Genomic DNA, 22,120 nt, shown 5'->3' with positions numbered 1-22,120 from the left:
TGTTGTCCGCACATTCGCCACAAGAGTGAAAATAAAACAGTTTTTACTACATAAATAATGATAATAAAACGTGCATATGCTGTGAAGTACTGATACAGATTTTATGCTGCTGATTTCTAGGAATTGTAAAGGGTTAAACTGAAAGTGGAGGCGCGAATAGGCGGATGGGAATGTGACGTCATACACGAAGCTGCTGTTGCCTGGTAACGCATACTGCTGTCAATCATAAGAGGTGGAGCAAGATGGCAGCCTGCAGCCTGCACGATTTGCTGGAGTTACAGAGCCCGCTGGAGGGCGCCCTGCAGGAGGCGGAGTCTGAGGAGGAGCGGCAGCGGCTGGTGCTGGAGTATCTGCAGAGCGTGAATGGCCGGGCGGCGGCGCTCCGAGCGCCAGACTTCGCCCCAGGTACCGAGCTGCCGGCAGAACTGAGGGTGTAGTTATAGGATCTCACATGTGGGGCTGTGTGGAGATTCTGCCCCATCACTGTGTAAAGGCCGGACCTCACTGTAGTGTCATCAATCAGCCGCACAGAGGTCACAGCACATAGCACCATCCTCCTCCACCATCTGTACAGTGCAGTCAGGGGGGAACGTCCTCCAGGTATCAGCACATAGCACCATCCTCCTCCACCATCTGTACGGGGGCACAGTGCAGTCAGGGGGGGACGTCCATCAGCAGACCCTGATAACAGCACATGGCACTATCCTCCTCCATCATCTGTACAGTGCAGTCAGGGGGGAACGTCCTCCAGGTATCAGCACATAGCACCATCCTCCTCCACCATCTGTACAGTGCAGTCAGGGGGGAACGTCCTCCAGGTATCAGCAGACCCTGATAACAGCACATAGCCGTATCCTCCTCCACCATCTGTACGGGGGCACAGTGCAGTCAGGGGGTAACGTCCTCCAGGTATCAGCAGACCCTCATAACAGCACATAGCACTATCCTCCTCCACCATCTGTACGGGGGCACAGTGCAGTCAGGGGGTAACGTCCTCCAGGTATCAGCAGACCCTCATAACAGCACATAGCACTATCCTCCTCCACCATCTGTACGGGGGCACAGTGCAGTCAGGGGGGACGTCCATCAGCAGACCCTGATAACAGCACATGGCACCATCCTCCTCCACCAACTGTACAGTGCAGTCAGGGGGTAACGTCCATCAGTAGATAACAGCACATAGCACTATCCTCCTCCACCATCTGTACAGTGCAGTCAGGGGGTAACGTCCTCCAGGTATCAGCCGACCCCGATAACAGCACATGGCACCATCCTCCTCCACCATCTGTACAGTGCAGTCAGGGGGTAACGTCCTCCAGGTATCAGCCGACCCCGATAACAGCACATGGCACCATCCTCCTCCACCATCTGTACAGGGGCACAGTGCAGTCAGGGGGGAACATCCATCAGCAGACCCTGATAACAGCACACAGCACCATCCTCCTCCACCATCTGTACAGTGCAGTCAGGGGGAACGTCCTCCAGGTATCAGCCGACCCCGATAACAGCACATGGCACCATCCTCCTCCACCATCTGTACAGGGGCACAGTGCAGTCAGGGGGAACATCCTCCAGGAATCCGCAGACCCTGATAACAGCACTATCCTCCACCATCTGTACAGGGGGCACAGTGCAGTCAGGGGGGAACATCCATCAGCAGACCCTGATAACAGCACACAGCACCATCCTCCTCCACCATCTGTACAGTGCAGTCAGGGGGTAACGTCCATCAGCAGACCCTGATAACAGCACATAGCACCATCCTCCTCCACCAACTGTACAGGGGGCACAGTGCAGTCAGGGGGGAACGTCCTCCAGGAGTCAGCAGATAACAGCACATAGCACTATCCTCCTCCACCATCTGTACAGTGCAGTCAGGGGGGAACATCCTCCCGGAATCAGCAGACCCTGATAACAGCACATAGCACCATCCTCCTCCACCAACTGTACAGGGGGCACAGTGCAGTCAGGGGGAACGTCCTCCAGGTATCAGCCGACCCCGATAACAGCACATGGCACCATCCTCCTCCACCATCTGTACAGGGGGCACAGTGCAGTCAGGGGGGAATGTCCATCAGCAGACCCTGATAACAGCACATAGCACCATCCTCCTCCACCATCTGTACAGTGCAGTCAGGGGGGAACGTCCTCCAGGTATCAGCAGACCCTGATAACAGCACTTAGCACCATCCTCCTCCACCATCTGTACAGGCGCACAGTGCAGTCAGGGGGGAACGTCCTACAGGAGTCAGCAGATAACAGCACATAGCATTATCCTCCTCCACCAACTGTACAGTGCAGTCAGGGGGTGACGTCCTCCAGGAATCAGCAGACCCTCATAACAGCACATAGCACTATCCTCCTCCACCATCTGTACAGGGGCACAGTGCAGTCAGGGGGAACGTCCTCCAGGTATCAGCCGACCCCGATAACAGCACATGGCACCATCCTCCTCCACCATCTGTACAGGGGGCACAGTGCAGTCAGGGGGGAACGTCCATCAGCAGACCCTGATAACAGCACACAGCACCATCCTCCTCCACCATCTGTACAGTGCAGTCAGGGGGGAACGTCCTCCAGGAATCAGCAGACCCTGATAACAGCACATAGCACTATCCTCCTCCACCATCTGTACAGTGCAGTCAGGGGGGAACGTCCTCCAGGAATCAGCAGACCCTGATAACAGCACATAGCACTATCCTCCTCCACCATCTGTACAGTGCAGTCAGGGGGAACATCCTCCAGGAATCAGCAGACCCTGATAACAGCACATGGCACCATCCTCCTCCACCATCTGTACAGGGGCACAGTGCAGTCAGGGGGGAACATCCTCCAGGAATCCGCAGACCCTGATAACAGCACTATCCTCCACCATCTGTACAGGGGGCACAGTGCAGTCAGGGGGGAACGTCCATCAGCAGACCCTGATAACAGCACACAGCACCATCCTCCTCCACCATCTGTACAGTGCAGTCAGGGGGGGAACGTCCTCCAGGAATCAGCAGACCCTGATAACAGCCCATAGCACCATCCCCCTCCACCATCTGTACAGGGGCACAGTGCAGTCAGGGGGGAACGTCCTCCAGGAATCAGCAGACCCTGATAACAGCACATAGCACTATCCTCCTCCACCATCTGTACAGTGCAGTCAGGGGGGAACGTCCTCCAGGTATCGGCAGACCCTGATAACAGCACATAGCACTATCCTTCTCCACCATCTGTACAGTGCAGTCAGGGGGAACGTCCTCCAGGTATCAGCCGACCCTGATAACAGCACATGGCACCATCCTCCTCCACCATCTGTACAGGGGCACAGTGCAGTCAGGGGGGAACATCCTCCAGGAATCCGCAGACCCTGATAACAGCACTATCCTCCACCATCTGTACAGGGGGCACAGTGCAGTCAGGGGGGAACATCCATCAGCAGACCCTGATAACAGCACACAGCACCATCCTCCTCCACCATCTGTACAGTGCAGTCAGGGAGTAACGTCCATCAGCAGACCCTGATAACAGCACATAGCACCATCCTCCTCCACCAACTGTACAGGGGGCACAGTGCAGTCAGGGGGGAACGTCCTCCAGGAGTCAGCAGATAACAGCACATAGCACTATCCTCCTCCACCATCTGTACAGTGCAGTCAGGGGGGAACATCCTCCCGGAATCAGCAGACCCTGATAACAGCACATAGCACCATCCTCCTCCACCAACTGTACAGGGGGCACAGTGCAGTCAGGGGGTAACGTCCTCCAGGTATCAGCAGACCCTGATAACAGCACATAGCACTATCCTCCTCCACCATCTGTACAGGGGCACAGTGCAGTCAGGGGGAACGTCCTCCAGGTATCAGCCGACCCCGATAACAGCACATGGCACCATCCTCCTCCACCATCTGTACAGGGGGCACAGTGCAGTCAGGGGGGAACGTCCAGCAGCAGACCCTGATAACAGCACACAGCACCATCCTCCTCCACCATCTGTACAGTGCAGTCAGGGGGTAACGTCCATCAGCAGACCCTGATAACAGCACATAGCACCATCCTCCTCCACCATCTGTACAGTGCAGTCAGGGGGGAACGTCCTCCAGGTATCAGCAGACCCTGATAACAGCACTTAGCACTATCCTCCTCCACCATCTGTACAGGGGCACAGTGCAGTCAGGGGGTAACGTCCTCCAGGAATCAGCAGACCCTGATAACAGCTCATAGCACCATCCTCCTCCACCATCTGTACAGGGGCACAGTGCAGTCAGGGGGGAACGTCCTCCAGGAGTCAGCAGATAACAGTACATAGCATTATCCTCCTCCACCATCTATACAGTGCAGTCAGGGGGGAACATCCTCCAGGAATCAGCAGACCCTGATAACAGCACATAGCACCATCCTCCTCCACCAACTGTACAGGGGGCACAGTGCAGTCAGGGGGTAACGTCCTCCAGGTATCAGCAGACCCTGATAACAGCACATAGCACCATCCTCCTCCACCAACTGTACAGGGGGCACAGTGCAGTCAGGGGGTAACGTCCTCCAGGAATCAGCAGACCCTGATAACAGCTCATAGCACCATCCTCCTCCACCATCTGTACAGGGGGCACAGTGCAGTCAGGGGGGAACGTCCATCAGCAGACCCTGATAACAGCACACAGCACCATCCTCCTCCACCATCTGTACAGTGCAGTCAGGGGGGAACGTCCTCCAGGAATCAGCAGACCCTGATAACAGCCCATAGCACCATCCCCCTCCACCATCTGTACAGGGGCACAGTGCAGTCAGGGGGGAACGTCCTCCAGGAATCAGCAGACCCTGATAACAGCACATAGCACTATCCTCCTCCACCATCTGTACAGTGCAGTCAGGGGGGAACGTCCTCCAGGAATCAGCAGACCCTGATAACAGCACTTAGTACTATCCTCCTCCACCATCTGTACAGGGGGCACAGTGCAGTCAGGGGGGAACGTCCATCAGTAGATAACAGCACATAGCACTATCCTCCTCCACCATCTGTACAGGGGCACAGTGCAGTCAGGGGGGAACGTCCTCCAGGTATCAGCAGACCCTGATAACCGCACATAGCACTATCCTCCTCCACCATCTGTACAGGGGCACAGTGCAGTCAGGGGGGAACGTCCTCCAGGTATCAGCAGACCCTGATAACAGCACTTAGTACTATCCTCCTCCACCATCTGTACAGGGGGCACAGTGCAGTCAGGGGGTAACGTCCATCAGTAGATAACAGCACATAGCACTATCCTCCTCCACCATCTGTACAGGGGCACAGTGCAGTCAGGGGGTAACGTCCTCAAGGTATCACCAAATCTAGACTCCTCCATCAGATGCAGATAGAGAAGTGCGATCCGTCACTGCACAGAACCCGTCTCCTCCAGAGTCTAGTGGTGGCGGCTTTACACCACTCCATCCGATGCCTGGAATTGTGCTGGGTGATGTACGGCTGCATTCAGCTTCTCGGCCATGAGCTCCCAGTGGGGGTGCAGTGTTTGTGCTGATACCTGAGGAGGTCTGGACTCTGCAGGAATGGGGTCAGCAGAGTGGCGGTAAGTTTTTTGCTCCTCAGCACTCAGCCCCCAACTCTGTAACATTACAGGGTTTGCACTTCATGGCTGAGTTGCTGCTGTTTCTTCCTCTTCTCAGTAATATCAGTCACAGGTGATGGGGAAGAGTGGAGTCACTGCACACATACATTACATTACTGATCCTGAGTTACATCCTGTATTATACTACAGAGCTGCACTCACTATTCTGCTGGTGCAGTCACTGTGTACATACATTACATTACTGATCCTGAGTGACATCCTGTATTATACTCCAGAGCTGCACTCACTATTCTGCTGGTGCAGTCACTGTGTACATACATTACATTACTGATCCTGAGTTACATCCTGTATTATACTCCAGAGCTGCACTCACTATTCTGCTGGTACAGTCACTGTGTACATACATTACTGATCCTGAGTTACATCCTGTATTATACTCCAGAGCTGCACTCACTATTCTGCTGGTGCAGTCACTGTGTACATACATTACATTACTGATCCTGAGTTACATCCTGTATTATACTCCAGAGCTGCACTCACTATTCTGCTGGTGCAGTCACTGTGTACACACATTACATTACTGATCCTGAGTTACATCCTGTATTATACTCCAGAGCTGCACTCACTATTCTGCTGGTGCAGTCACTGTGTACACACATTACATTACTGATCCTGAGTTACATCCTGTATTATACTCCAGAGCTGCACTCACTAATCTGCTGGTGCAGTCACTGTGTACATACATTACATTACTGATCCTGAGTTACATCCTGTATTATACTCCAGAGCTGCACTTACTATTCTGCTGGTGCAGTCACTGTGTACATTACATTACTGATCCTGAGTTAGCTCCTGTATTATACTACAGAGCTGCACTCACTATTCTGCTGGTGCAGTCACTGTGTACATACATTACATTACTGATCCTGAGTGACATCCTGTATTATACTCCAGAGCTGCACTCACTATTCTGCTGGTGCAGTCACCGTGTACATACATTACATTACTGATCCTGAGTTACATCCTGTATTATACTCCAGAGCTGCACTCACTATTCTGCTGGTGCAGTCACTGTGTACATTACATTACTGATCCTGAGTTAGCTCCTGTATTATACTACAGAGCTGCACTCACTATTCTGCTGGTGCAGTCACTGTGTACATACATTACATAACTGATCCTGAGTTACCTCCTGTATTATACCCCAGAGCTGCACTCACTATTCTGCTGGTGCAGTCACTGTGTACATACATTACATTACTGATCCTGAGCTACATCCTGTATACTCCAGAGCTGCACTCACTATTCTGCTGGTGCAGTCACTGTGTACATACATTACATTACTGATCGTGAGTTACATCCTGTATTATACCCCAGAGCTGCACTCACTATTCTGCTGGTGCAGTCACTGTGTACATACATTACATAACTGATCCTGAGTTACCTCCTGTATTATACCCCAGAGCTGCACTCACTATTCTGCTGGTGCAGTCACTGTGTACATACATTACATTACTGATCCTGAGCTACATCCTGTATACTCCAGAGCTGCACTCATTATTCTGCTGGTGCAGTCACTGTGTACATACATTACATTACTGATCCTGAGCTACATCCTGTATTATACCCCAGAGCTGCACTCACTATTCTGCTGGTGCAGTCACTGTGTACATACATTACTGATCCTGAGTTACATCCTGTATTATACTCCAGAGCTGCACTCACTATTCTGCTGGTGCAGTCACTGTGTACCTACATTACATTACTGATCCTGAGTTACATTCTGTATTATACTCCAGAGCTGCACTCACTATTCTACTGGTGCAATCACTGTGTACATACATTACATAACTGATCCTGAGTTACCTCCTGTATTATACCCCAGAGCTGCACTCACTATTCTGCTGGTGCAGTCACTGTGTACATACATTACATTACTGATCCTGAGTTACATCCTGTATTATACCCCAGAGCTGCACTCACTATTCTGCTGGTGCAGTCACTGTGTACATACATTACATTACTGATCCTGAGTTACATCCTGTATTATACTCCAGAGCTGCACTCACTATTCTGCTGGTGCAGTCACTGTGTACATACATTACATTACTTATCCTGAGTTACATCCTGTATTATACCCCAGAGCTGCACTCACTATTCTGCTGGTGCAGTCACTGTGTACATACATTACATTACTGATCCTGAGTTACCTCCTGTATTATACCCCAGAGCTGCACTCACTATTCTGCTGGTGCAGTCACTGTGTACATACATTACATAACTGATCCTGAGTTACCTCCTGTATTATACTCCAGAGCTGCACTCACTATTCTGCTGGTGCAGTCACTGTGTACATACATTACATAACTGATCCTGAGTTACCTCCTGTATTATACTCCAGAGCTGCGCTCACTATTCTGCTGGTGTAGTCACTGTGTACATACATTACATTACTGATCCTGAGTTACATCCTGTATTATACCCCAGAGCTGCACTCACTATTCTGCTGGTGCAGTCACTGTGTACATACATTACATAACTGATCCTGAGTTACCTCCTGTATTATACCCCAGAGCTGCACTCACTATTCTGCTGGTGCAGTCACTGTGTACATACATTACATTACTGATCCTGAGTTACCCCCTGTATTATACCCCAGAGCTGCACTCACTATTCTGCTGGTGCAGTCACTGTGTACATACATTACATTACTGATCCTGAGTTACATCCTGTATTATACCCCAGAGCTGCACTCACTATTCTGCTGGTGCAGTCACTGTGTACATACATTACATTACTGATCCTGAGTTACATCCTGTATTATACTCCAGAGCTGCACTCACTATTCTGCTGGTGCAGTCACTGTGTACATACATTACATTACTGATCCTGAGTTACATCCTGTATTATACTCCAGAGCTGCACTCACTATTCTGCTGGTGCAGTCACTGTGTACATACATTACATTACTGATCCTGAGTTACCTCCTGTATTATACCCCAGAGCTGCACTCACTATTCTGCTGGTGCAGTCACTGTGTACATACATTACATAACTGATCCTGAGTTACCTCCTGTATTATACCCCAGAGCTGCACTCACTATTCTGCTGGTGCAGTCACTGTGTACATACATTACATTACTGATCCTGAGTTACATCCTGTATTATACTCCAGAGCTGCACTCACTATTCTGCTGGTGCAGTCACTGTGTACATACATTACATTACTGATCCTGAGTTACATCCTGTATTATACTCCAGAGCTGCACTCACTATTCTGCTGGTGCAGTCACTGTGTACATACATTACATAACTGATCCTGAGTTACCTCCTGTATTATACCCCAGAGCTGCACTCACTATTCTGCTGGTGCAGTCACTGTGTACATACATTACATTACTGATCCTGAGCTACATCCTGTATACTCCAGAGCTGCACTCATTATTCTGCTGGTGCAGTCACTGTGTACATACATTACATTACTGATCCTGAGCTACATCCTGTATTATACCCCAGAGCTGCACTCACTATTCTGCTGGTGCAGTCACTGTGTACATACATTACTGATCCTGAGTTACATCCTGTATTATACTCCAGAGCTGCACTCACTATTCTGCTGGTGCAGTCACTGTGTACCTACATTACATTACTGATCCTGAGTTACATTCTGTATTATACTCCAGAGCTGCACTCACTATTCTACTGGTGCAATCACTGTGTACATACATTACATAACTGATCCTGAGTTACCTCCTGTATTATACCCCAGAGCTGCACTCACTATTCTGCTGGTGCAGTCACTGTGTACATACATTACATTACTGATCCTGAGTTACATCCTGTATTATACCCCAGAGCTGCACTCACTATTCTGCTGGTGCAGTCACTGTGTACATACATTACATTACTGATCCTGAGTTACATCCTGTATTATACTCCAGAGCTGCACTCACTATTCTGCTGGTGCAGTCACTGTGTACATACATTACATTACTTATCCTGAGTTACATCCTGTATTATACCCCAGAGCTGCACTCACTATTCTGCTGGTGCAGTCACTGTGTACATACATTACATTACTGATCCTGAGTTACCTCCTGTATTATACCCCAGAGCTGCACTCACTATTCTGCTGGTGCAGTCACTGTGTACATACATTACATAACTGATCCTGAGTTACCTCCTGTATTATACTCCAGAGCTGCACTCACTATTCTGCTGGTGCAGTCACTGTGTACATACATTACATAACTGATCCTGAGTTACCTCCTGTATTATACTCCAGAGCTGCGCTCACTATTCTGCTGGTGTAGTCACTGTGTACATACATTACATTACTGATCCTGAGTTACATCCTGTATTATACCCCAGAGCTGCACTCACTATTCTGCTGGTGCAGTCACTGTGTACATACATTACATTACTGATCCTGAGTTACCCCCTGTATTATACCCCAGAGCTGCACTCACTATTCTGCTGGTGCAGTCACTGTGTACATACATTACATTACTGATCCTGAGTTACATCCTGTATTATACCCCAGAGCTGCACTCACTATTCTGCTGGTGCAGTCACTGTGTACATACATTACATTACTGATCCTGAGTTACATCCTGTATTATACTCCAGAGCTGCACTCACTATTCTGCTGGTGCAGTCACTGTGTACATACATTACATTACTGATCCTGAGTTACATCCTGTATTATACTCCAGAGCTGCACTCACTATTCTGCTGGTGCAGTCACTGTGTACATACATTACATTACTGATCCTGAGTTACCTCCTGTATTATACCCCAGAGCTGCACTCACTATTCTGCTGGTGCAGTCACTGTGTACATACATTACATTACTGATCCTGAGTTACATCTTGTATTATACCCCAGAGCTGCGCTCACTATTCTGCTGGTGCAGTCACTGTGTACATACATTACATTACTGATCCTGAGTTACCTCCTGTATTATACCCCAGAGCTACACTCACTATTCTGCTGGTGCAGTCACTGTGTACATGCATTACATTACTGATCCTGAGTTACATCCTGTATTATACCCCAGAGCTGCACTCACTATTCTGCTGGTGCAGTCACTGTGTACATACATTACATTACTGATCCTGAGTTACATCCTGTATTATACCCCAGAGCTGCACTCACTATTCTGCTGGTGCAGTCACTGTGTACATACATTACTGATCCTGAGTTACATCCTGTATTATACCCCAGAGCTGCACTCACTATTCTGCTGGTGCAGTCACTGTGTACATACATTACTGATCCTGAGTTACATCCTGTATTATACCCCAGAGCTGCACTCACTATTCTGCTGGTGCAGTCACTGTGTACATACATTACATTACTGATCCTGAGTTACCTCCTGTATTATACTCCAGAGCTGCACTCACTATTCTGCTGGTGCAGTCACTGTGCACATACATTACATTACTGATCCTGAGTTACCTCCTGTATTATACCCCAGAGCTGCACTCACTATTCTGCTGGTGCAGTCACTGTGTACATACATTACATTACTGATCCTGAGTTACCTCCTGTATTATACCCCAGAGCTGCGCTCACTATTCTGCTGGTGCAGTCACTGTGTACATGCATTACATTACTGATCCTGAGTTACATCCTGTATTATACCCCAGAGCTGCACTCACTATTCTGCTGGTGCAGTCACTGTGTACATACATTACTGATCCTGAGTTACATCCTGTATTATACCCCAGAGCTGCACTCACTATTCTGCTGGTGCAGTCACTGTGTACATACATTACATTACTGATCCTGAGTTACCTCCTGTATTATACCCCAGAGCTGCACTCACTGTTCTACTGGTGCAGTCACTGTGCATACGTTATTTATCCTGTTCACACATATGCCGTACGGTGCAGCATCTGCGTCACTGAATTTGCGCCCCCGAGCAGCAGACAGCGACAATCCGATAATAAATGTGTGGCCATGAGGCCAGTGTAGGTTGATGGAAATTCATGCTTGTGGCCTCACATGCAGAATATGGGCAGATGCGGTGATGGGACTTGGGGGAATGCTGGGAGATTTCAGCTCTGCAGAATTGTAACCTGTTCATGTTGCGGTGTAGAATCCGGAGCAGATTGCTCAATCTGTGTTCATCGGTCGCACGTTTCTTTCTAATAAAGCTGAGCCCTGTCTCTTCTGTTGTGGTGCCGGTTACCAGGACCCCCATCATTGGGTATCTGCTCCTCCTGTGGTTATGATGCTGCTCTTTTTGATGCACAATTTGCAGACCTTAGCAGGGAGCGCTGCTCTTGTGACTCTGCATTCATTGCAGCTTTTATCTTACTTGTATTTTATTTTTCACTTTGCAGGTTTAGAATGGCTGAACACGGACGGCGCCATTTCCCTACACCGGGATCTCGCAGGGAAGGTTGTGCTGTTGGATTTTTTCACCTATTGTTGCATCAACTGTATGCACATCCTCCCTGATCTGCACGGCCTGGAGCAGCGCTTCTCGGACTCAGGTACTGGTTCTGCTGCGACTCTTCAGGGATCGCATCACAAGTGCCCCCAATATATCTGTATCCTGCAGAGTGCAGCCGGGTTATAGGGGAAGGGCAGGAGCCGAGGGTCGGAGGAGGCTGCATTATATGTGTACTGCCCCTTCCTGTGTACAGTCTGTAGGGTATTGGGGTAACATATAGGGCATACACCGACCTGAGACTACACGTGGGGTATAGATCTACAGGCTCCATTACACCCCAGAATAACGCTGTCCACCTTCAGGGGTGTGTGGCCCCCGACTCCTCAGAGAGAAGGACCTGGCCGTTATAGGGAACCTGTAGAGATCCGATGTGCCAGGCAGGGGAAATTCAGCAAAGAAACCGTAAATCAGGCAGGAAGTGAAAAGGGAGGCGTCAGGGCATTAGACCACGAGTGCCCCGCTGAGGGTCCATGTCTATGGGGGAGTCAGGAGGTGTGGCAGTGCGGAGAATCGCTGTGACTGATGACGGGCTCATCCTTTTGGGGGCTTTAAGTGTCAGCGTCTACAGAAGGGGACGAGTCGCAGGATATGTCTGCAGGAAGCGAGAGGGGCAGAGGGACAGATGATGGCTCCGGCCATTTCTCATCACGGCCTCCATTATCCTCCACCATTCATCATCACGTATAGGGAACCTCCAGCAGCGATTGTACAAGTACCCGAGCCCCCGCAGGTCCTGGTGCGCCTGCACTAATAAGAATGCCAGGATTCCGCTCCCTTAGTGTCTGCGGCCATTTCTTCCATTGATCTGAAGGGATGTTCTGTGTTAGTTCTCACCTTGCCATCTTGGTAGATCTACCGCGCTTTCTTTCTGCAGACGGACTCGTCGTTATCGGGGTGCATTCAGCCAAGTTTCCTAACGAGCGGGTTCTGGATAATATAAAGAGCGCCGTCCTACGGTACAGCATCAGCCACCCGGTGGTGAACGATGCAGACGCCACCTTGTGGCAGGAGCTGCAGGTGTCTTGCTGGCCGACGCTCGTCCTGCTCGGCCCTCATGGAAACCTCCTGTTCTCTCTGGTGGGAGAAGGACACAAGGAGAACTTGTTCCTCTTCACTTCTATGGCTCTAGAGTTCTACAAGGAGAGACGTGAAATAAAGGAGGACCGGATCCCGCCGCGGCGGCTATACAAGGACTCGCTGCCTCCGTCACCGCTGCTCTTTCCTGGTAAGGTGGTCGTAGATCCGTCGGGGGACACCTTGGTGATCTCTGATACCGGACATCACAGAATCCTGGTCGTGTCCAAGGACGGCCGAATCCTGCACACTGTGGGAGGTGAGAACGGGATCACACTGGCTCTGGAATTGGCGAGCATGGTGATGTACTTCCATCACTTCCATATTCTTTCTGTATGTTAATGATTTCTTCCGGGCTCTGGGGCATGCGGTGCGTGGAAGAAATCCCTGCCTCCGGTCTTCATTGTAATGCTACCATCCTGTCCCATCATCTTCAGTTCTGGCCCCGGAATCCAGCGCCTGCGCCACAATCTGTACCTCATCCTCCCCTCTGTGGGCGCTGCATTCAGGGATCTTCTGTGCAGGTGGCGGCGAGTCACTGTGAGCTCCGGTGTGCTCCGATAATATGCTCTCCACACTTCCTGCACTAAGACCCATGTGTCCATAAGCAGGGAGAGCATATTATCGGCGCACACACCGGAGGTCACAGTGACTCGCCGGTAGTTGCACAGAAGATCCCTGAATGCAGCGCCCACAGAAGGGAGGATGAGGTACAGATTGTGGCGCAGGCGCTGGATTCCGGGGCCAGACCTGAAGCTGATGGGAGGGGAGGAAAGTATTAAAATGAAGACCAGAGGCAGGGATTTCTTCCATGCACCGCATGCCCCGGAGCCTGGAAGAAATCATATACTCTCTCTTTGTGTTAAACATTTCTCAACATCAGGACCATTAATATGAGGCAGATGGGTAGGACCAGTGTGACATTTCTATCACCTGTGTATTAATAGATCATGTACGTCCCGGGGGGTGACAGATTCCCTTTAAACTGCTAAGACTCCAGACTTATTTACGTTCACTCACACATTGGAGCAAACTGCTTCTTAGCTCTGCTCTTTTAGGACCCGGACACTGTAAATGTCATTGTTACTATGAGCTGCAGCATCCTAAGGGTTAGTGAGCTGATCCCTGCTGTTTCTGCCGATGGCACGTTCACCGATCCCCACAAAAGTGCATGGATGTCCTAGATGTGGAGATTACATCATGTCTCCACCACATGCAATGCGGAATCATTACTTATTATATCATTAAAGGCTTCAGAGCTCTAAATCCCCGACAGTCAGTGGTGTAAAATATTGTCTGCCTACCACCACTAGAGGGAGCTCCGTGTACACTGGATAATAATGGTCTCTCCGGGAGCTTCTCCAATCTCCTGTGCCCCCCCCCCTGCTCCTGCGCCTCCCTCCTGCTCCTGCGACTACCTCCTGCTCCTGTGACTCCCTCCTGCACCTGCGCCCTGCTCCTGCGCCTTCTCCCTGCACCTCCCGCCTGCGCCTTGCTCCTGCGCCTCCCCCCTGCTCCTGCACCCTGTGAATGTCATTAGCACAGGAGCGCGTCTTCTTGGATGAGACGGTCGGCGGTGGGTGAAATCTGCGCAGACGAAGCCTTAATGCCCCACGACTGTTATGTATATTCCTGTGATGGGATGTTGTGTTCTGTGCAGGTCCTGACAGCGGCCGGAGGGACGGAGGCTTCTCTCACTGCTTATTTAACTCCCCTCAAGGCATTGCTGTACGAGATAAAACCATCTACGTGGCCGATACGGAAAATCACCTTATCAGGAAGGTACAAATTATCTGTCCATGCAAAATGCTCCGGGCCCCTGTGTCCCCGGCTCCGAATCATCGCGTCATCTGTTAATGGAGGGGGACAGACAAGAGGCCACAATGGAGATCGTCAATATTGCTGCAATTAGACTGTTGGGTTGTCATTGTGTGTGAATTTGCCTCTATTTTAATGTTTATATTATCTATTAATGATCTATCATCTATTAATTATCTATCCTGTATTAATTATCCTGTATTAATTCTCCCTCCTTCTGCTCTTGCTGCCAGGTTGATCTGGGCACCCTATGGGTGAGCACCGTGGCTGGGACCGGCACTCAGGGTGTAGACAGGGAAGGCGGCGCTCCAGGAGAACAGCAGCCGATCAGCTCACCGTGGGATGTTGCCTTTGGCTCTCAAGGTGCGCCTGTGTTTTATCTTCTGCAGTTATTTGTCTTAAACGAGCCTCTTGGGATCAATCAAAACTTTATTGGGGTGATGGATGGTAAAGATAACTTGCTGAACCGCACTGGCCAGCTGTCGCTGCTTTGGTGGTCTGAGATGGCACCAGAAGTGATGATCTTCCGTCTCGGATCTGGTGTGATTGTTTGCAGCGGTCCTGTGACAGAAGAAGGGTAGCGTAGACAACCAGAGCAGCCAGATTTCACCACTTTCCTGCTCCCAGTAAAGTTTTTTTTATTTGGTCCAGTCAACACTTTTACAAGGATTTAACAAGTGCGACCATTGGAATCAAACTTCTGTGAAGTATAATGTGGCACAGTCCCTGGTGCTGACCGTGCACACGGCTGCAGCTATGGTTATATGATGAAAACCCTGGAGTCCATTCCATAGCTACTATGCATCTTGGTCGGGTCATAGGATGTTAGAGTTGGAAGGGACCTCCAGGGTCATCGGTCCAACCCCCGGCTCAGTGCAGGAGTCACTAATCCTTCTCAGATAGATGTCTGTCCAGCCTAGGTGTGAGGACTTCCATTGAAGGAGAACTCGCCACCTCTCATGGCCGCCTTTTTTACTCATTGATCGTCCTCACTGTCAAAAACTTTTTTCACTAATATCTAATCTGTGTCTTCTCCCTTTCCGTTTCAGTCCATTGCTTCTCATGTTTCCATGTGTAAATGAGAAGAATGATGATCCCTCTACAATGTGACTGCCCTTCAGATATTTGTAGACGGCTATTAAGTCTCCTCTCAGTCTTCTTTTTTGCAGCTAAACATTCCCAGATCCTTTTATCATTCCTCGTCGGACATACTGTGCAGACCGCTCACCATTCTGGTAGCTCTTCTATGACCTTGCTCCAGTTTGTTGATGTCTTTTTTTGCATGTGGTGCCCAAAACTGGACCCAGTATTTCAGATGAGGTCTGACCAAGGAGGAGAAGAGGGGGATAATTACTCCACGTGAATTAGACTCTACGCTTCTCTTAATACATCCTAGAACTTTGCCTTTTTTGCTTCTTCATCACACTGATGACTCCTGTGCAGTCTGTGATCTATTCGTATGCCAAGTCTTTTTCACACGTGCTGTTGCTTAGTTCTATTCCTCCCATTCTGTAGATGCTTTTTTCATTTTTCTTGCCCAGATGTAGGACTTTGCATTTTATACCTGTTAAAAACCATTCTGTTAGTCACTGCCCACTGTTAGTTTGTTTAGATCCTTCTGAATTTAGATCCCTGTCTTCTCTGTTATCTATCCCTCCTAGCTTTGTCTTCATCAAATTTAATCAGTTTACCCTCCATTCCTTCATCAAAATAATTGATAAAAATGCTGAACAACACTGGGGCTAGGACAGAGACTTGTGGTCCCCACTTGTAACACTGGGACCAGGACAGAGACTTGTAGTCCCCACTTGAAACGCTCTTTCAATTGGACGTGCAACCATTTATTACCACTTTTTGAGTACAATCCCTGTGTGGCCTATTAATAAAAAACAACAACATAATCCCGTTCCTCCATCATGTTCTCATACACTTTATGCAGTTAATAGCCCTCTGTGTCTGTACTGCTACATACTTAGGCTGATAACTGGTTCATGCAGCTTTACATGAACACCCGAGCCTTACACTATGGCTGGTCCAAATAACTAAAGCAATTGTTACCATCCACCTCTTGTGTCTCCCCTTTTCCTCATAGATTGTAAGCTTGCGAGCAGCAGGGCCCTCATTCCTCCTGGTATCTGTTTTGAACTGTGATTTCTGTTATGCCGTAATGTCTGTTGTCTGTATAAGTCCGCTCTATAAGTTGTAAAGCGCTGCGGAATATGTTGGCGCTATATAAATAAAATTATTATTATTATTATTATTATTACAATCACTGAGCCAGTTATGAATCCACCTAATCGTAGCCTTGTCAATCCCATACTTGATCATTTTTTCAATAAGGATGGTGTGAGACACATTATTAAATGCTTTGCTGAAGTTGAGATATAATATATCTACTGCATTTCCCTGATCCACCCAGTCAGTGATTCCATCATAGAAGGAAATTAGATTAGTCTGGCATGACTTGGTTGCTACAAACCCATGCTGGCTCTGGTTAATTGCTATATTCTTATCCCAGTACTTACGGTCATGCTGTGTAGTAGTTTGTTCAGGGTGGTACGGATGAAGATGTCAGGAGTCTCCTCAGATTCCAGAGTTCTATTGGGTGCAATAATGGTGAAATCTGGAACCAATACATTGCTGGTGACACAAACCTTCTCTCGCCAGGATCTCATGCATAGTATGGCTGAAGTAGACACACCTGTCAGTAGTATAGCATTACATCAGCATCCACTCTGCCAGTGTAGGGTTGCGGCCATGGAACACGTTGGAGTGATTTTTGGGCCATTTGTGACATTACTGGAGTTAGGGTTTTTCATGGCCATCTGCTAAATCCCACACTGCAGCGCTGAGCAAGCAGAAGCCATGAGCCGCACCGCAGCCTCCGGATCTCTACATCATCAGTTCTTACATATTTTATTTGCTGATTTCTGATGTTTGGGGTATTTTGCATTCTGTAGAAATCCTGGGGTAACCAGCAAGAATTAACATCACCAGAACAAATTCAGTTAGCGCCCTCCAAAAAATAGTCCTTAACTGCGTCGCACCGGACTTGTGCCGTTCTTGGACATGTGGGCGTGGTCTGAGATAAAGGGGTGTGGCCGCTATCTTGGGTCTATCATTCGGCCTGACCCGTATCATAATTAGGTGTTTTCCTCATGCTCTAGGATGTCGCACAGGATTAGTACCTGTCCGCCTCCTGCAGGGGTAAGTGCCCCTATCGCCATACTGGGCCTCGTGCCGCCGATAAACGCCCACCATCCTGCAGATATCGCTGTGCCGGCTGCAGGAGCGACATGGCTGGAAAGCTCAGAAGAAGCAGCAGCTTATGGTCATGGATGACCCTGCGAGGATCAGTAGTGTCACTGATTGGGGTCCTCACAGGCTGCACTGAGTCACCTGGTGGTTCGATGTTCGCCCCCGTTCACTTCCTCCGGAGCTGTAATCTTCCTGCATTGTTCCCGTGGCTGTGATGGCGACTTGTTCTTCACGCCGTGATAAATATAAATATTCCCTGTGATTAAACAGCACAATGAGCTGTCAGCAAGTCGCCAATTACATGTGATGGGGGAAGCAGCCGTCACGATTCCTCGCAACGAGAAACGACGCGGGGAAGGGGACGATGGAGACGCCTGATAGCAGAGACTCTCCGCAGACTATCGCAGCGCGGATTATCTGCAATTACCTGTAATTAATGGAAGCTCCACACATCCATGATACCAGATACTTACCAGGATTGTCTGCTGCCCCCACGGGACATTGAGAAGCCCCCCGCCCTCCATGAAGCATAGTGGGGAACGTGAACGGAGGAGGATGCAGCGGGACTGTGTATTATGTATTAATGAAGCATACAGTCTAGATCACGTGAAGTAATTATCCCCCTCTCCTCCTCCTTGGTCAGGCATCATCTGGATACTGTGTCCAGTTCTGGGCTCCACATTATATAAAAGACATTGAAAAACTGGAGCAAGAAGAGGAACCAGGATGGTGAGCGGACTGCAAACCATGTCCTATGAGGAACTGTTACAGGATCTGGGAATGTTTAGCTGCAAAAAAGAAGACTGAGAGGAGACTTAATAGCCGTCTACAAATATCTGAAGGGCTGTCACAGTGTAGAGGGGTCATCATTATTCTCATTTACACATGGAAAGACTAGAAGCAATGGGATGAGGCACAGATTAGATATTAGAAAAAAGTTTGTGACAGTGAGGGTGATCAATGAGTGGCTGCCACGAGAGGTGGGGAGTTCTCCTTCAATGGAAGTCTTCACACAGAGGCTGGACAGACATCTGTCTGGGATGATTTAGTGAATCCAGCATTGAGCAGGGGTTGGACCAGAAGACCCAGGGGGTTCATTCCAACTCTACCATTCTATGTAACAGCCGCCATTATAATGACATCATGTGATGTGTCCCCGCGCTCCCCCAGGTGTGACCGCTGCTCCTGGGGTCTCACCATCCGGACTCTGAGCAGCCATTATAATGACATCATGTGATGTGTCCCCGCGCTCCCCCAGGTGTGACCGCTGCTCCTGGGGTCTCACCATCCGGACTCTGAGCAGCCATTATAATGACATCATGTGATGTGTCCCCGCGCTCCCCCAGGTGTGACCGCTGCTCCTGGGGTCTCACCATCCGGACTCTGAGCAGCCATTATAATGACATCATGTGATGTGTCCCCGCGCTCCCCCAGGTGTGACCGCTGCTCCTGGGGTCTCACCATCCGGACTCTGAGCAGCCATTATAATGACATCAGGTGATGTGTCCCCGCGCTCCCCCAGGTGTGACCGCTGCTCCTGGGGTCTCACCATCCGGACTCTGAGCAGCCATTATAATGACATCATGTGATGTGTCCCCGCGCTCCCCCAGGTGTGACCGCTGCTCCTGGGGTCTCACCATCCGGACTCTGAGCAGCCATTATAATGACATCATGTGATGTGTCCCCGCGCTCCCCCAGGTGTGACCGCTGCTCCTGGGGTCTCACCATCCGGACTCTGAGCAGCCATTATAATGACATCATGTGATGTGTCCCCGCGCTCCCCCAGGTGTGACCGCTGCTCCTGGGGTCTCACCATCCGGACTCTGAGCAGCCATTATAATGACATCATGTGATGTGTCCCCGCGCTCCCCCAGGTGTGACCGCTGCTCCTGGGGTCTCACCATCCGGACTCTGAGCAGCCATTATAATGACATCATGTGATGTGTCCCCGCGCTCCCCCAGGTGTGACCGCTGCTCCTGGGGTCTCACCATCCGGACTCTGAGCAGCCATTATAATGACATCATGTGATGTGTCCCCGCGCTCCCCCAGGTGTGACCGCTGCTCCTGGGGTCTCACCATCCGGACTCTGAGCAGCCATTATAATGACATCATGTGATGTGTCCCCGCGCTCCCCCAGGTGTGACCGCTGCTCCTGGGGTCTCACCATCCGGACTCTGAGCAGCCATTCTCCAACCCCTGGAATAAATGATCAAGTAATAAGGAATCTAATGGTGGAATCCGGAATATTACAGCCCCGCCCACAGTCAGGCTCCTCCCCTCTATGCACCAATTTCTCATTATTTTTAATTTTTTTGTTCATTAAATTGCTTATAGTTTAATCATTGTGTTCACTGTAATAACAATCTACATCTTTCTCTACTGATTACCAACTGCATGAGTAAGCAGAGCTACAGTGTAAAGCATGGGGGAAAGGATAGAATACTCCTACTAACAATGCCGATGAGCGGGCGGCATAAATTATAGCTGTGTCCGAATAATGCAGACCTATAATACTGCTATAACCTCCAGACATTACATCATATCAGTTATGGAGCATTATAAGCAGGACATTACGTCATATGTGACTGATATCAGCCCCTCTTATTACGCTCCAGTACTGATATAACCCCAGACATTACGTCATATGTGACGGATATCAGCCCCTCTTATAACACTCCAGTACTGATATAACCCCAGACATTACACCATATGTGACTGATATCAGCCCCTCTTATAACGCTCCAGTACTGATATAACCTCCAGACATTGCACCATATGTGACTGATATCAGCCCCTCTTATAACGCTCCAGTACTGATATAACCCCCAGATATTACACCATATGTGACTGATATCAGCCCCTCTTATAACGCTCCAGTACTGATATAACCCCAGACATTACACCATATGTGACTGATATCAGCCCCTCTTATAACGCTCCAGTACTGATATAACCTCCAGACATTACACCATATGTGACTGATATCAGCCCCTCTTATAACGCTCCAGTACTAATATAACCCCCAGACATTACATCATATGTGACTGATATCAGCCCCTCTTATAACGCTCCAGTACTGATATAACCTCCAGACATTACATCATATGTGACTGATATCAGCCCCTCTTATAACGCTCCAGTACTGATATAACCTCCAGACATTACACCATATGTGACTGATATCAGCCCCTCTTATAACGCTCCAGTACTGATATAACCTCCAGACATTACATCATATGTGACTGATATAAGCCCCTTATAACGCTCCAGTACTGATATAACCCCCAGATATTACACCATATGTGACTGATATCAGCCCCTCTTATAACGCTCCAGTACTGATATAACCTCCAGACATTACACCATATGTGACTGATATCAGCCCCTCTTATAACGCTCCAGTACTGATATAACCTCCAGACATTACACCATATGTGACTGATATCCGCCCCTCTTATAACGCTCCAGTACTGATATAACCCCCAGACATTACACCATATGTGACTGATATCAGCCCCTCTTATAACGCTCCAGTACTGATATAACCTCCAGACATTACATCATATGTGACTGATATCAGCCCCTCTTATAACGCTCCAGTACTGATATAACCCCAGACATTACGTCATATGTGACTGATATCAGCCTCTCTTATAACGCTCCAGTACTGATATAACCTCCAGACATTACATCATATGTGACTGATATCAGCCCCTCTTATAACGCTCCAGTACTGATATAACCCCAGACATTACACCATATGTGACTGATATCAGCCCCTCTTATAACGCTCCAGTACTGATATAACCCCCAGACATTACACCATATGTGACTGATATCAGCCCCTCTTATAACGCTCCAGTACTGATATAACCTCCAGACATTACACCATATGTGACTGATATCAGCCCCTCTTATAACGCTCCAGTACTGATATAACCTCTGGATTTCCGG

At 49.1% G+C, this 22,120-nt stretch overlaps 1 protein-coding gene across 2 annotated transcripts in view; it reads left to right on the top strand.

Annotated features, from left to right (window-relative positions):
* The first annotated feature begins 125 nt into the window (after positions 1–125).
* NHLRC2 (NHL repeat containing 2) overlaps positions 126–22,120 on the top strand; it is a 37,231-nt gene continuing 15,236 nt past the window's right edge. The window contains exons 1-5 of one of the 2 annotated variants that reach the window (XM_077257949.1): positions 126–405; positions 11,903–12,055; positions 12,890–13,348; positions 14,750–14,871; positions 15,141–15,270. In XM_077257949.1, coding sequence (XP_077114064.1) covers positions 243–405; positions 11,903–12,055; positions 12,890–13,348; positions 14,750–14,871; positions 15,141–15,270 — 1,027 coding nt within the window. In that variant the 5' untranslated portion in view covers positions 126–242. The remainder of the gene's footprint in view (positions 406–11,902; positions 12,056–12,889; positions 13,349–14,749; positions 14,872–15,140; positions 15,271–22,120) is intronic. The other variant, XM_077257950.1, reaches the window with a different exon arrangement.

This window comes from Ranitomeya variabilis, chromosome 4 (genome assembly GCF_051348905.1).
Source record: "Ranitomeya variabilis isolate aRanVar5 chromosome 4, aRanVar5.hap1, whole genome shotgun sequence".
NCBI lineage: Eukaryota > Metazoa > Chordata > Amphibia > Anura > Dendrobatidae > Ranitomeya > Ranitomeya variabilis.
This window is presented reverse-complemented; position numbering and strand designations above follow the sequence as displayed.